This window comes from Pinus tabuliformis, chromosome 3_2 (genome assembly GCF_031772625.1).
Source record: "Pinus tabuliformis cultivar Carrire ecotype Pingquan chromosome 3_2, CPIR1, whole genome shotgun sequence".
Classification (NCBI taxonomy): domain Eukaryota; kingdom Viridiplantae; phylum Streptophyta; class Pinopsida; order Pinales; family Pinaceae; genus Pinus; species Pinus tabuliformis.
In genome coordinates, this window is record NC_142302.1 from 985,774,521 (window position 1) to 985,789,927 (window position 15,407).

General features: G+C 33.5%; 1 protein-coding gene across 1 annotated transcript in view; it reads right to left on the reverse strand.

Annotated features, from left to right (window-relative positions):
* Window positions 1–15,407, reverse strand: part of LOC149183919 (uncharacterized) — a 121,230-nt gene that overhangs the window by 55,427 nt on the left and 50,396 nt on the right. The window contains exon 2 of the mRNA XM_089415143.1: window positions 14,499–14,644. Coding sequence (XP_089271269.1) covers window positions 14,499–14,644 — 146 coding nt within the window. The remainder of the gene's footprint in view (window positions 1–14,498; window positions 14,645–15,407) is intronic.

Here is a 15,407-nt window from a genome sequence, read left to right on the forward strand (position 1 = left end):
TGATCACTGCTTCTATCAATGGAACCATTTCTATAGAAAATCTAGCAAAATCGGGGCTTCCAAAGAGCCTACATAACATAGCAGCAGCATAACAATATGGAGATGCTAAGGAGTCCACAGAGTACATACCAGAAGATTCATGTTTATGCTTGTTAGGAAAATGTCTCCATTGTTTGATAGGGTCTGACTCTATCTGATTCTCCTTAGTGAAAGCTTCCAAGAATGATTTGTTGTAGTGTCACTGGGGATCCGTAAAGTGATACATCCTCTTGACATCTTCAGGTTTGAATGTCCTGAACATCCTTCCATCGACTGTGAAGAAAGCTCTGTCTATTATATTAATACTTTCAATTACCCACCTCACTAGATCATTATATGGTAAAACTTTTTCACAGGTTGCTATTCTATGGAGGAAGGAGCTGGACAAATCACTGAGTTTGTTTTATGTTTCATCAATTCCATCGGTTGTTGCTTCTTCTTCTATCTCCTTTGGATTCTCTACTTCAAGTAAAGCATATATGCCTTCCCACGATATTTTACCAAGGCCTTGACAAGTAGTATCTGAAATTAACACCAATTTTTGATTGTCCTTCTTCCACTGTAATGGGGACCTTTGTCTTTTGAGATTTCCTAGACATCTTGACCAACTGTGTGATTCTGGATTAACACTACAAAATGAGAAAGAGGAGAATAATAGGCGAAAAACTTGAGAGGAGATAATTCACAAATTACAGACTAAAAGAAGTTATGCGCATTAGATGCAAAAGATCTTACATTATACATAGCCACCACGAATGAAATCCTTAAAGGACTTAACCATAACTATCCCTTAATGCTTTTACCATAGTCTCATAACGTGAAAATTTAATGCTGAAGTAATATATATCGCATCGCAATGTTCGTAATGGTCATTTTTAGAACAAGTGTCGTGACTCTTGCAATTTGCGATTAGCGATTGTATTATTTTAATATTTGTAGAACCATCACGTATCGCAAATCGGGAGTTACAAGCACCACACTCAAAAGGTTTCTTTGCATTGTTGTGATTGTGATGAGTGCTGAGCTGGCATGGGGAGACAACGGGTTTCAAACTTGGAAAATCACGTTTTTCTTTATAATTGCTTTATCCCTATACCGCATGTATTCATAGTATTTATTACTCGCTTTTATCGAGAGCGTGATATGCGATATTTATATCGCATCACAATTTTTCAATGGAGTGTTTTGGATGCTTTCCTATGGATCGACGATATGCGATTGCGATAGCCTTATCGCATCACAAGGTTTCAATGAAATGCCATAAGTCATTCCTTGGGATTAATGATGTGCGAGATACGATAGTTATATCACATCATATTTTTTATAAATGGCTTATTTTGATTAAAATTTCATGATGAGGGTTTTTCTATGACTCTGATCGCATCGTAACTTTCCAAATGGATGTTCATGGGTTCTAAAGAATTGTGATTTGTGTGGAGCAGTCCTAAATACTCATAAAGCATCTTTTATATGACTAATATGGAAAATCTATTTTATTTCTTTTTAAATTCTAAAGGGGACCCATTTCTTATTATCATTTAAAGACTAAAATTAGAAATTAAAATGGGGCGCTGTTGTATAGCACAACAATTGGAAATTCACTGGCAGAACTAGTTAGCTCTGAAAAATAATGAAATTTATAAAACTTTCTTAAGTTGAATCAATTTAGGAAAAGAAAACTATCTAAGAATTGGTTAGATAAAACAAATCTTACTCTGAATAAACAAAATATCAATTTTTCAATTTCATTTACAAACCCTTATGATAAAATAAAAACATTTTTTTGGTTTCTTCAAGCTTTGATTGGTTGTTAAAGATAAAGTAGGGGGCTCTTCCAACTTAGCTTTTAAATTTACTCTTTTGTCACAAGTAGTGCCTCTGCTGCCAGCAAACATCTATAGTCTCAACAGGGTTACCTTTTAACCATCAATCATTCATTGTCCCATCCATTTAAGAGTATAACTTTTGAAAGATAAATCCAAAAAGATATATCTACATGTATTTTCATTTTTTACTTTTTATTTTTTTGGATAAAAGCCATTGTCCTGATTTTGGAGCCATAAGATGACAATGTCATTCACTAGTTGTAATTGAACTGAACAAACTGGCTCGTAATGAGACCACTTGTCTTATGATTATAAGCCATTAGCCTGTTTTGGTATGCGGTATTGGTAATGTCAGTTTAATTGGTTCCCTATGATCATGGTAACCAAGCTCATCATGAGACCTCTTATCTTTTAAATCAGATATATTTTAGAATTACACTCTGAAAAATCATAAACCTAGTGGATGGGGTGAATGACTTACTCCTTAATAGTTTATGGATGAAAATTCTAGAGTTGTGGATGCTTATCTGGAAAAAGTCTTTATCTTTTTATAAATAACCTTTCTCAACTGATAAAACTCAAAATGATTTACTGTATTTTCAAGGTTTGGAAGATTTCACAAATTTAAAGAGGATATCAGATTTCCAAAACTGTAATCATTTCCTTGAAATTTTCTAATTTTTGAAATCAAGTATTCACAATATTTTTTCAAAGATATTTTCAATAGTGAAAATCCAATGGTAGACTATTTACAACATTATTTCCTAAAAGAAACTAGCTTGCATAAAAAATATGTACAGGTAAGAAGGGGTTACCTCCTTAAGAAAAGAATTTCTTTAAGATAAGCCCATTCACAGGAAGAGAAATATCTCTTTCCTGATAAGTCTTGCAGTAGAAATGTCGATGAGCCTATCTTTTCAACGATCTGAAATGGTCCAAGCCACATCTTCTGAAATTTGGTATGCTTACCTTTGTCTTCATGTGCTTTGTCCCATTTCAAAATGATATCACCAATCTGTAATGTTTTTGAGCCGACAGAACTTGCATCAAAAGAAGATTTAATGACCTGTTGATGTTTAGCATGAGTAATTTTGGCCTTTTCTCTTTCCTCATCCAATTTAAGGATTTGATCAAACCTTAATTAAATAGAGGAGGAAGGAATTTCTTCAATGAATTGTACTAGGGCTAGAGATGGGAGTGCTAAATTTGGTGGTATTACAGCTTCTTTCCCATACACCAAATTAAAAGGAGAAGTACCTATTGAGGCCTTCTGAGTTATGCGATCTACCCATAATGAAAATATTAAATATTTATGCCAATTCTTTTGGTTTTGATCAATAGTTCGTTTAATAATCTTGGTGAGATTCTTGTTAGTTGACTCTGCTAAACCATTTCCTTGAGGATGGTAATTTGCAGATTATTTTAACTTAAAACCTCTCTTAAGATCAAATTCAACTATATTATTCCCAAAAAGATAATATGCATTATCAAAAATAAGCGCGTTAGGTAAACCAAACCTTATAATGATGAACTGATCAATAAATTCAATAATTGCATCAGAATTGGCTACCTTTAGTGGAATTGCTTCTACCCACTTTGTGAAGTAATCTGTGGCCATGAGGATGTATCTGTGTTGCTTGGAAGAATGTGGAACAATCTCTCCTATAATATCAAGCCCCCACTGTTCAAATGGTTGCTCAATGTTTACTGGTTGTAAAGGAAAGATTTGTTTCCTTTGTCTTCCGCTAGCAGTTTGGCATATCTTACATTTCTTTACATAGTCATGGGCATCTTTAAACAAAGTTGGCCAATAATATCCAGCATGTAGTATTTTGTGAGCTGTAGTGTCTCCTCCAAAATGTCCACCTGCTAGGCCATCATGAAATTCTTGCAAAACCATTTGTGCTTCAGTTTTTTCAAGGCATCTTAATAAAATTAAATCATAGTTTCTCCTAGATAACACATTATCAATGATTTCAAAGTATTTGGCTTTTAATCTTAAGGCACGTTTGTTTTTGTAACTTAATTCAAAGGGAGCATATCAATTTTTCAAGTAAAAGATCAGATCAGCATATTGAGATTTAGAATTAATGATACTTATCTCATTTACTTGTGCAGTATTATCTGAATCTTCATGGTTTGGAATATTGGAAGCTCCTGCCAATAACATGCAAAAACCTTGTCCTCTAACAATTTTCGTTGGTTTAATATCAATATCATACTCTTGTAAAGTTGTTACCCAGTTAGCTCTCTTCTCTCCTACTTCCCTTTGAACTAGCAATTGTCTCACTGCAGAGAATGGGACTATTACTTTAGTGTGTGTTTTTAGGAGGAATGGTCTAAAGTGTTTGATAGACTTAAATACAACGAAAGCTTGTTTTTCAACTTCGGAATAGTTGAGCTTAGCACCTTGAAAATTAGAACTAAAGAAAGATATGGGTGCTTCTACTTGTTGGTCATTGATCTGTGTTAAAACAACAGCGTAAGATGTTTCAGTGGCCAAAGTATACAAAATAAAATGACTAGAAAAAATCGGAGTGTTCAATGCAGGAGCATTAATGATTGCTTGTTTGATCGAGTTAAAGGCCTCTTTTTTGTTATGTCCCCATTTGAAGACTGAATTTTTCTTAATCATGGATTGCAAGGGCAAAACTATATGAGAAAAATCAGGAACAAATCTCTTCACGAAATTTATTTGTCCCAAAAATGATTGCATAGATTTCTTATTATGTGGCAAAGGGATATCAGAAATCTCTTTTATCCTGTCCGGATCAATGTATATGCCATCTTTGGATACAATGAACCCTAAGAGTTTACCTTCATTAAGAGCAAAGAATGATTTCTTGGGATTTAAAGAAATCCCATATTTTTTGCAACATTCAAAGATTTGTTTTAAATCATGCAGATGATTGCTCTTTTTCTTAGAATAGATAGTTATGTCATCTAAGTAAACAACGACTGTCCTATTGATCAAACCTTTGAAGGCTATATCCATGGCTCGTTGAAAAGTAGCTCCAACATTTATCAAACCAAAAGGCATTTTTTGATAAGCATAGGTTCCCCATTTAGTTATGAATGTAGTCTTTAATCTATCATCTGGATGTACCAGTATCTGATTGTATCCTGAAAATCCATCAAGAAAAGACATTAAATCTGAGCTGGATACTAATTGAAGTATCTACTCCATTGTTGGTAATGGGAAATTATCCTTCTGACATGCTTTGTTGAGATTTCTAAAATCTATGCAAATCCTAATATCACCATTCTTTTTCCTTACTGGTACTAAGTTAGAGACCCATTTAGAATGTCTAACAGGAAAGATTATTTTAGCTTTAAGGAGTTTATTCAAATCTGCTTTGATTTGACCTTCAAGATTTGGGTAAATTTTCCTTAGCTTCTGTTGTACAGGTTTCTCATCAGAAGTCATTGGAATTGTGTGTTGAATGATAGAAGTATCATAAGTTTTCAGATATTCGTAATTCCAAGAAAAAACATTTTTGTATTTCTTTAATAATCTGATGAAAGCAAATATTTCATCTAATGAAAGTCCAAGTCCTAGATTAACATTTTGTGGTTTGGCCTCAGTGCCGAGATTTACTAATTCGAACCTTAAAGTAGAACTTTTAAGTTTTGAATTAGTGGCCTTTTTGAATCTATTTTTATTATCATAAAGATCTTCTAGCTTGACCACAGATTTAGGAATAGGATTTTCATTGAGTCTTTGCTTTAATTGAAGATCATGATCGCTTTGATCGACAATCTAGTAGTCATAAGATCCTTCAGAAGTCAAGAAATTTAAGATTTCCTCATCATGATTAAACACATGCCAATTGGTGACATTATCTGGAACAAATGGCCAAAAAATTAATTCAATAGAAAACCTATATGGACTATAATCCTCGGATGGAAGGAGTTTAGAAGCAACATTAGCCAAAAGATCAGTTGTTGCATTCTGTGATCTAGGAATGGGAGAAATGTCAAATTCCAGAAAATGAGTTATGAGATCTTGAACAAGTGATTGATAATATTTGAGATGCCCTGAGAGACAATGGATAGTATTTCTCACTTGTTTAATGAAAATTTCAGAATCACCAAATACTTTCAGATATTGGATATTCAAGCCTATTGCTTTATAGAGCCCTTGAATCAATGCCTCATATTCTGTAGTGTTATTGGTACACTCAAATTCTAGTCTACATGATAACATCATTTTTTCTCTTTCTGAACTAACTAAAATACATCATGCTCCTGCGCCGTCATTAGATTTTGATCCATCAAAATACAAAGACCAAAATAAAGGCTTATTTACGGGCTTATTTACAAGTTCATCTGCAACACTAGCACACTTGGAGGTATCAGTATGGGAAAAAAAATTTATTTGTGACATGACACTATTAACAAGAAAAGGGGATTGTTGAGCATTAAAATTCCCAAAAAATGATTCAACTGAATAGTTTCCAAGGATGTTATTATTGAAGGCTACAAGTTGATTTTCTTCTTCAAACTCGGTTACTATATGAGTCAAATGTTTTTCGTAATCTATTCTGATTTGATTTGGTTTCCCATTATAGGGAAGCCACATGTGAGACCACTCAGTCGAAATATAACTGTGAAGTTTTTCAAACCAGTCCCTGCTAAGGATTAAACCATAAAACTCAGGGATGTCAGCAATTAATATATCAATTCTTTGGACAACCCTGGGATCAGCTGATAATATGATAGTAACTAAATTTATTTCTCCTAAAACTTGAACCTTAGTTCAATCTAATTGAACAATATGAACTACAGACTTCTGGTGCTCAATATTTAACTTGGAGCAAACTAAGGCTGGCATTATATTTGATGAAGCCCCTGAATCTATCAAACAATTATGAAAATTTCTATTGTAGATCTCATAAGTCAAGAGAAAAGGAGGAGTATGAGAATTTGACCTATTCCCAATTAAAACAACATCAGTGGCATCTACATTATCAGAAGATGGCTTTCCTGATCCTCTGGCAGCCTTGGATAATACACCAGTTGGAAGAGGAGAAGAAGGTACTGCATTTAATTCTTTAAGCAACAACTTTTGTTGATGTTTGAGATTGCTAAGTTCATGTAAATAAATATTTTCTCGAGTCTTCTTCATGTCTTCCACAATGTTATAATCCATGGAATCTGAAACTACTAGCGTTTTAGATGATGGGGGAGGATTGAAGGATGATTTTTTATTGTGGGGAGACACAACTGGAGTTTTCTTTGTGGGGGTTGTGTCTTTAGTAACACAACTTGAGTTTTTCTTCTTTGAATTTGCTTTATTAGGCTCTACTGTACTTTTGATTCTGGTATTTACTAGGAGAGCTTCCTATTCACTTTCATTATCAGAGTTGGGTAAGATAAAATCCCACATTCCATGACATTCAATTATTTCATCTTCATTTATTTCTTCAGCTGATAAAACATTATCTTCATCATCATCATCATCCAGATCAGATTCTGCATTAGATATAGCGTTAGGCGGTTTAGGATCAGTTGGTTGATTTCTTTTAAAGTTCCTAAATGGTCTTTTTGTAGAAGTTTCAGCTACCTGCTTTTTTATTTCAACCATTTCATTAGACATAGTTTTAAGAACTTTTTGTAAACCTTCCATGTCATATGGATCCTTGATTGCTTTCTTCTTTGAATCATCTCTAAAGGTAACTTTTTTGGATTTCCTTTCTTCTAGAGCATTTTTCTTTTCCAAAGCAAGGATACGTTTTTCAATAACGATTTCTTCCTTCATATTTTCTGCTAATGTTGGTTTAGTAGCCCTATCAACGAAGATGTCTATGTTTGAAGGCAAGGCAGAAATATACCATTCATTCTGGACTTCCTCACTAGGCTTGGATGTCGCAAGAATTTTATTCAACAGTTTATTAAAGAGTGAGTTGAAGTCTTTGATGGGTTCCTTTGATTCAGATTTCAGATTGGAGAGATCATTAATCAAAGTTGTTGTAGACCTATCGTCTCCAAACTTAGTTAGAAATTGCTCCTGAAAAGCATCCCAACTATTGATAGATCCTGGTGGTAATGAAAAGTACCACGATCCTGCTGCTCCTTGTAGAGTGTATGGAAATAGTCTAACAACCGCATCTTCTTCCGTTACTCCATTCAAGTTGATTGATAACATGAAATTTAAAGAGAAGTTTTTCGGCGAAAATCACAAGGAATATCATTTGTCGACGCGTTTCGAACCAACCAGTGTGGTTCATCGTCAGGACAAGTTGAAGAACAGAACCAGCTTAGCGTGTTTAAATAGCTAGAGCAGAGACACCAACGGTAACCAGGGCGAAAGGTTGACTCAAGGAGCAAGGTCAAATTTAGTTATATTAGGTAAAAAATAAATAAATAAAAATCTAAATATATAAATGATGAATTATAAAAATATATAAAAAAATATAAATTTAGTTATACTAGGTGTAAGAAAAATTAACAAATATAATAGTAAATCGATTATAGTAATATTATTAAATAAATTAATTTAGTTATATTAGTTATATAAAAGTAATAAATAAATTAATTTAGTTATATTAGTTGTATTAGGTAAAAATAAATAAATAATAGTAAATAAATTAACAAATATAATAGTAAATAAATTATAGTTATATTAATAAATTAATTAATTTAGTTATATTAGTTATATTAGTAATTTAGTTATATTAGGTAAAAAACAAATAAATATCTAAATATATAAATGATAAATTATAATAAATAAAATATAAAAAAAATTATATAAAAATATAAATTTAGTTATATTAGGTGCAAGAAAAATAATAAATTATTCATTTAATATATAAATGAAGAATATTAATAAACTTTTTATTTATTAAAAAAAAATAATAATAAATATAATAGCAAAAATAAATAAATTAATTAATTTATATAAATAAAAATAAATGGTGTCATTAGCAAGGTCAATATATTCATATATAAATTTAGTTATATTAGGTGTAAGATAAATAACCAATTGAAGAATTATAAAACTAATAGTAAATTATTTATTTATAATAATAAATTACTTATTTATTTATTAAAAAGGAATAAATTTATTTATAATAATAAATTACTTAATTATTTATTAATGGTTACCGAAATTTAATCCTGACATTGGACAAAGTCTCACTGTTAGATTATGATGGTGTCTTCCTAACCCCTTTTCGACTTGGTAGAGGGAATTCAACTGGTAGAATACTAAGTTTTTCACTCTTTTCCCTAGCAAGCGGTTGCGATGGGATATATTGCAAAGTCAATTGCCTTGGGATAACTCAAACTCTTCTTGGGATATTGAAAACCCTTAGAGTTTATGAATCAAAGACTGTACTTCAGGGGGTTCAAGAGAAGAATTTTCTGGTGTGTTTAGGGTTTCAGCAATGGGTGTTGTATTTTCCTTTTCAACTTCTCGCTTAGGAATAAGAGATTTGGAATGAGAAGGAGAAGTTGGAGGATATGGTGAGGGAGTTTTACTTTTAGCATGGCCTATGGATTTAGATTTATTCGCCATTCACAGTTAGGCCCTCTTTCTAGCGCCAAAAATTTTGATGCCTCTAAAATCATAGCACCAACATTGGGGATAACCACTCGGTCCTGACGTTAGTACAACTCTTTTTCTGTTTGGTGTGGTGGCTTCGACTGGATGTTATGGGACCACTTTCCCAATAATGTATGGTTTGATGAATGAGTGTTTTAAATGTATAACAAATATGATAGGTGATTTAATCTATAATCATAAACTATACAATTATATCTATATAACTCGGGTAATCTCATAACAATGTGATTCTTGATGATTCCTAGCAGACAAATAATCATATAGATGATTTACTTATCCATAGAAAGATGAATTTAAGTAATGATTACTTTGTTTAAGAAATTAAACAAAGTAATTGTAAAAAACATATCGCATGACATACTAATATTTATTGCTAACATATATCTTTTAATATAACAATTCTAAATAAATTAGAAGTGACATAATATAGAGTTGCTTGAAGCATGTTAATATATCAACAATAGAAAATTAAATGGAATGTTAATTACATAAAGAACGAGACAAAAAGGATAGTGATAGAAATACTGAATGCATTTAAGTCTCATTATGTAAGTAACATTCTGGTTCCACCTTCCTATTCCTGAATCTCCAAGGAGATACAAAAATGTAAGTCTTGATTGAAGTTCTTTCAAAAAAATCTGAAACCTTGATCCACAGCTTATAAAAATAAATTAAGAAGTGCATAAGTGCAACTTCTCAAGTCTAGTTTTTGTACAAATTGAGGACCCCTTCTAAAATAACATGAAAGGGGTTTTATAATAAAATTAAAACAAATTGTTCACAAAAATCGCTAAGAGTTGTTGGAACTGCCTACATTAAAATTTGGGATTTGAATTTCAAAAATAGTATTGCTATTTCCTTTGAAAATATTCGTCGCATCTATTTCTTCTCCTGTATTTCAACTGACAAATTGAGAGCGTGTTTTGAATTTCTGGAGGATGACTCATCCTGGAGTGTAGTTGTCCCGTGTATTTGGCATCTGAAAGCTGTGATGCTTGACCAAAAAGGACCAATATGTATCCCAATTACGGCTTTGTATTTTGTTGAGTTGTTCATATTTGGTGGCCAAATCTTGCTTCCATTGATTTTCTAATACTTTCGCCTTTGGAATATTTCCTGGGGAACAATCAGAAATTAAATTGGCTCCATATAAATTATCATTTACCATCTCAATCACATTATTCATTATAGCCCTAGCCCTAGAGGTAGCCCTTTCTGCCTTTATCAACTGTGTTTCACATTCTGAAAACAATATTTCTTTATGCGACTCTTGAATTTTTGGTAGTTTAGCAACTCTTCCTTCCTCTGTGCTTTGTGAGGAGAGGTAATTTGTAACCTTATCATCTGCATCCTCAAATTCTAATCTGGCATTAACTGCTTGATCGATCAGTGGTGTAGTTGTTATGCATAATGGGTTGATAAGAGATATTTTATGGAAAAGTAGATTCATCTATTGAAATAAGGCTTTATTTTCCTCTAGGGCTTCCTTTTTAAATTCCTCAACCTTGGAATAATCTCTGAATTGTTCTATGTAGAGTTGTAGTTGTGTGATTTGCTCCTCTTTAGCCTTAATTTCTTGTTGATGTGTCAATTGAAGTTGTTCCAGATCTTGAGACAACTGTTGTTGTTTTTGGATGGCATGTTGGTCGATCGTCTATTTCTCCAGGTTTAATTGTACCTCAAGCTACTTGTTCTTTTGTTTTTCCTCTGTCAACTATTCCTCAAGCTGATTATTCTTCTTTTGTTCTACTGTTGGTTGTTCTTCAAGCTGATTAATCCTTTGATCCTTTTCTTTGAACAATTGGTTAACTTCAGTTGCCTTATCAATTTTAGAAGTTGTGTATGCCCCTGCAAACATAGATAACTTAGTCAAATCCTCAGAAGGATTGACCTTTGAATCCTTCCATAAAACATTCATAAATTCAGATTGAGTTGTGGATGATGTCTGGTCTATTTTCCTCTTTTTCCTCTGCCTTTTGACTACAGCCCTATGTTTTGGACTGTAAAATACATCCAAGGGTGGTATTTCCTCAATATTCAATGTAATTTCTCCTGAAGGATTTTCAGGTATTATTTCAATCTCTTTTTGAGCTATATCTTTACTAGGTGTTCCTTCAATTGCACTATTAGGAACGATGGGCCATTTTGTTGCGGGCAATGTTGATGTGATAATGTTTTGGGGTTCGCTCTAGCTTTGGATCTGTTGATCAAATTGCTCCCATTCGTTAATCAATATGGGGTCAATATGAACATCTGTGCTAAGCGGTTCACTGGTCTTTCCACTTGTTTCACCTTCTCCAGAAATATTTTCAATAGTTTACTCCCCATTGTACTCTGCTTGCTGAACAATAGGGGTAGTATTTAATAAATCTAGAGGTACTGGCAGTAACCTCCGTGTCCTGTATTTGATGAATTTGTCCATCTTATCAACTCCCAATTTGAATCTTTCTAGATGACTTATTGTTGAGAATAACTCTGCTGAAGCGAATAAGTCATCAAACTCATCATTCTCATGTATGAATTTACTAACTTTCACCTAAGTGGTGAAATTGAACGCGACCTTGTTTGGATCATATTGTCTTTTAGGAATAACCGCAAGACTCAGATCATTTGTTTTCTCTACTTCTTTCTCGGCATGTTTAAAATCATACAATGTGTAAGTGCCACAGCGGAGGGGAAATGGAGGCAACACTTATTTCTTAGAGTCTTTAAGGTTTCTAGACATCCCTTTTTCCACTATCTCGTAGGCTATTTCCCTAGCTAATAGCTTATCTGGAATGTAGAGTGGAAGGACATGAGAATCTGTGATACTGCCAAAAACCCTAATATAGGTGAAATTTTCCTCCCTAAACCAACTGTCGATTGCGGTTAAATCAATGCTAGCCTCATCAGACAACTGAGGAGCAAGTTTATTAAAGATGGCTTGATGGACAGGTAAAATGAAACCATGGAAATCTTGTATAAATGATTCTTGTATTCAGACTTCCATAAGTACTTATGATAAATATGAATGGGGGTTGGATCATGAACATCCATTTCCAACATAGGATGGGAAAGTCGGAATTAAAATTGATTGTGTCAATTATGTAAAGACTCAGATAGAATGGGGGCACAACTCGGGTGGTGACGAATCTGTATTTCTATATTGTAGTATTTGATTGGCCATTTTATCCAATAGAATAGTTGCCCAATCGATAACAAAGGAGTTGATTGTTGCTTCTATCAATGGAACCATTTCTATAGAAAATCTAGTAGAATCGGGGCTTCCAAAGAGCCTACATACCATAGCAGCAGCATAACAATATGGAGATGCTAAGGAGTCCACAGAGTACATACCAGAAGATTCATGTTTCTGCTTGTTAGGAAAATGTCTCCACTGTTTGATAGGGTTTGAATCTATCTGATTCTCCTTAGCAAAAGATTCTAGGAATGATTTGTTGCAGTGTCACTGGGGATCCGGCAAGTGATACATCCTATTGACATCTTCAGGTTTGAATGTCTCGAACATCCTTCCATCGGCTGTGAAGAAAGCTTTGTCTGTTATATTAATACTTTCAATTACCCACCTCACTAGATCGTTATATGGTAAAAATGTTGCACGGGCTGCTATTCTATGGAGGAAGGCGCTGGCCAAATCACTGAGCATGTTTTTTGTTTCATCAGTTCCATCAGTTGTTGTTTCTTCTTCTATCTCCTTTGGATTCTTTGCTTCAAGTAAAGCATATATGCCTTCCCACGAGATTTTACCGAGGCCTTGACAAGTAGTATCTGAAATTAACACCAATCTTGCTTATCCTTCTCCCACTATAATGGGGGCCTTTGTCTTTCGAGATTTCTTAGAGATCTTGACCAACTATATAATTTTGGATTAACACTACAAAATGAGAAAGAGGAGCGTAATAGGCGAAAAACTTGAGAGGAGATAATTCACAAATTACAGACTAAAAGCAGTTATGCGCATTAGATGCAAAATATCTTACATTGTACATAGCCACCACAGATGAAATCCTTAAAGGACTTAACCATAATTGCCCCTTAATGCTTTTACTGTAATCTCATAACGTGAAACTTTAATGCTGAAGTAATATATGTCACATTGCAGGTTTCATAACGGTCCTTTTTTAGAACAGGTGTCGTGACTCTTGCGATTTGCGATTAGCGATTGTATTATTTTAATATTTGTAGAACCATCACGTATCGCAAATCGGGAGTTACAAGCACCACACTCAAAAGGTTTCTTTGCATTGTTGTGATTGCGATGAGTGTTGAGCTGGCATGGGGAGATAGTGGGTTTCGAACTTGGCAAATCACATTTTTTCTTTATAATTGCTTTATCCTTATACTGCATGTTTTCATAGTATTCATTACTCTCTTTTATCGAGAGCGCGATATGCGATATTTATATTGCATCGCAATTTTTCAATGGAGTATTTTGGATGCTTTCCTATGGATTAATGATATGCGATTGCAGTAGCCTTATCGCATCGCAAGGTTTCAATGAAATGCCATAAGTCATTCCTTGGGATTAATGATGTGCGAGATGCGATAGTTATATCACATCGTATTTTTTATAAATGGCTTATTTTGATTAAAATTTCGCGATGAGGGTTTTGCTATGACTCTGATCGCATCGCAACTTTCCAAATGGATGTTCATGGGTTCTAAAGAATTGTGATTTGCGATGAGTGGTCCTAAATACTCATAAAGCATCTTTTATATGACTAATATGGCAAATCTATTTTATTAAAAAGTTTTATTGCTTTTTATATTCTAAAGGGGACCCATTTCTTATTAGCATTTTAAGACTAAAATTAAAAATTGAAATGGGGGGTTGTTGTATAGCACAACAGGTTCAAAAACACCCATGATAGAATTTAATGTATACTTATGTACTAGAGCTTGAGGGCTTGCCCATGTACGAGAAATGGAAAACTCTCACCATTCAGATGACCAATGTAGAAAGAATCTTAACTAGCAATCTCCACAAGTTGGTAAGGACCTAACCAAAAACTTTCAAACTTATCACGGTTACATGGTTTTTCTCCCTTTTTGTTCCAAAGCAATACCAAGTCTTCGATCTCAAAGTTTCCTCCGCGGACCTTTCTATCAAACTTCTTCTTTGTTGCTTCCTCACTCTTGACAAGGTGGTCGAAAGTTCTCCTCTTGTTCTCATTTAGTTCAATTAGTTTTGAAATTCTCTCCTGCATAGCATCTGCATCAGAAAAGAGTGTAAGATATGATATACAGGAAGTTTTAAAGGAATAGGCAAAGTCACTTCCATCACATACACCAATTCAAACACGCTCTTTCTAGTTGAATCCTTCTTAGTAATCCTATCATCTCATAAAGTTTACTTGATTTGACTATCCCACCATCTTTTATTTTTGCCAACGATCTTTGTAATGATATTCATCAAGTTTTTATTACTAAAATCTTCTAAACCATTTCCTTGGAGATATTTATTTGAAGAGTGTGACCAAATAATGCCATAGTCAAAGTAGAAAGATGTTACCCTTGTGGATCTAAATTCCTTTCTATTATCTGTCATAATTTTAGAAGGGACCCTAAATCAAGTAATAATTTTATCTTCAAGAAAATTAATCACAACCTCATCAATCTCCTTCTTGGCGGATATGGCCTCCACACACTTTGTGAAATAATCCGGGAAGTAAAAATTTGTTTATGACCTAGATTTGTCTTTAAACTCACCTATAAAGTCAAGGCCCCATTGTTGGAATGGTGCCTCCACTACTACTGGCTCTAGAGGTAATATTGTCAACTTTTGTTTTCTCATGAAGAATTGGCACAGTTGACACTCTCTAACAAACTAATGAACATTTATGAGGATGGATGGCCAATAGTAGCCACCCTTAAGGTGTTAAATTTTGTAGCTATGGTCAGTCTTCATATTGTTTCATTCATACTTGTAATGATAAAATATAAACTATATTTGTAAAAGAAAAACTATTTTTGAA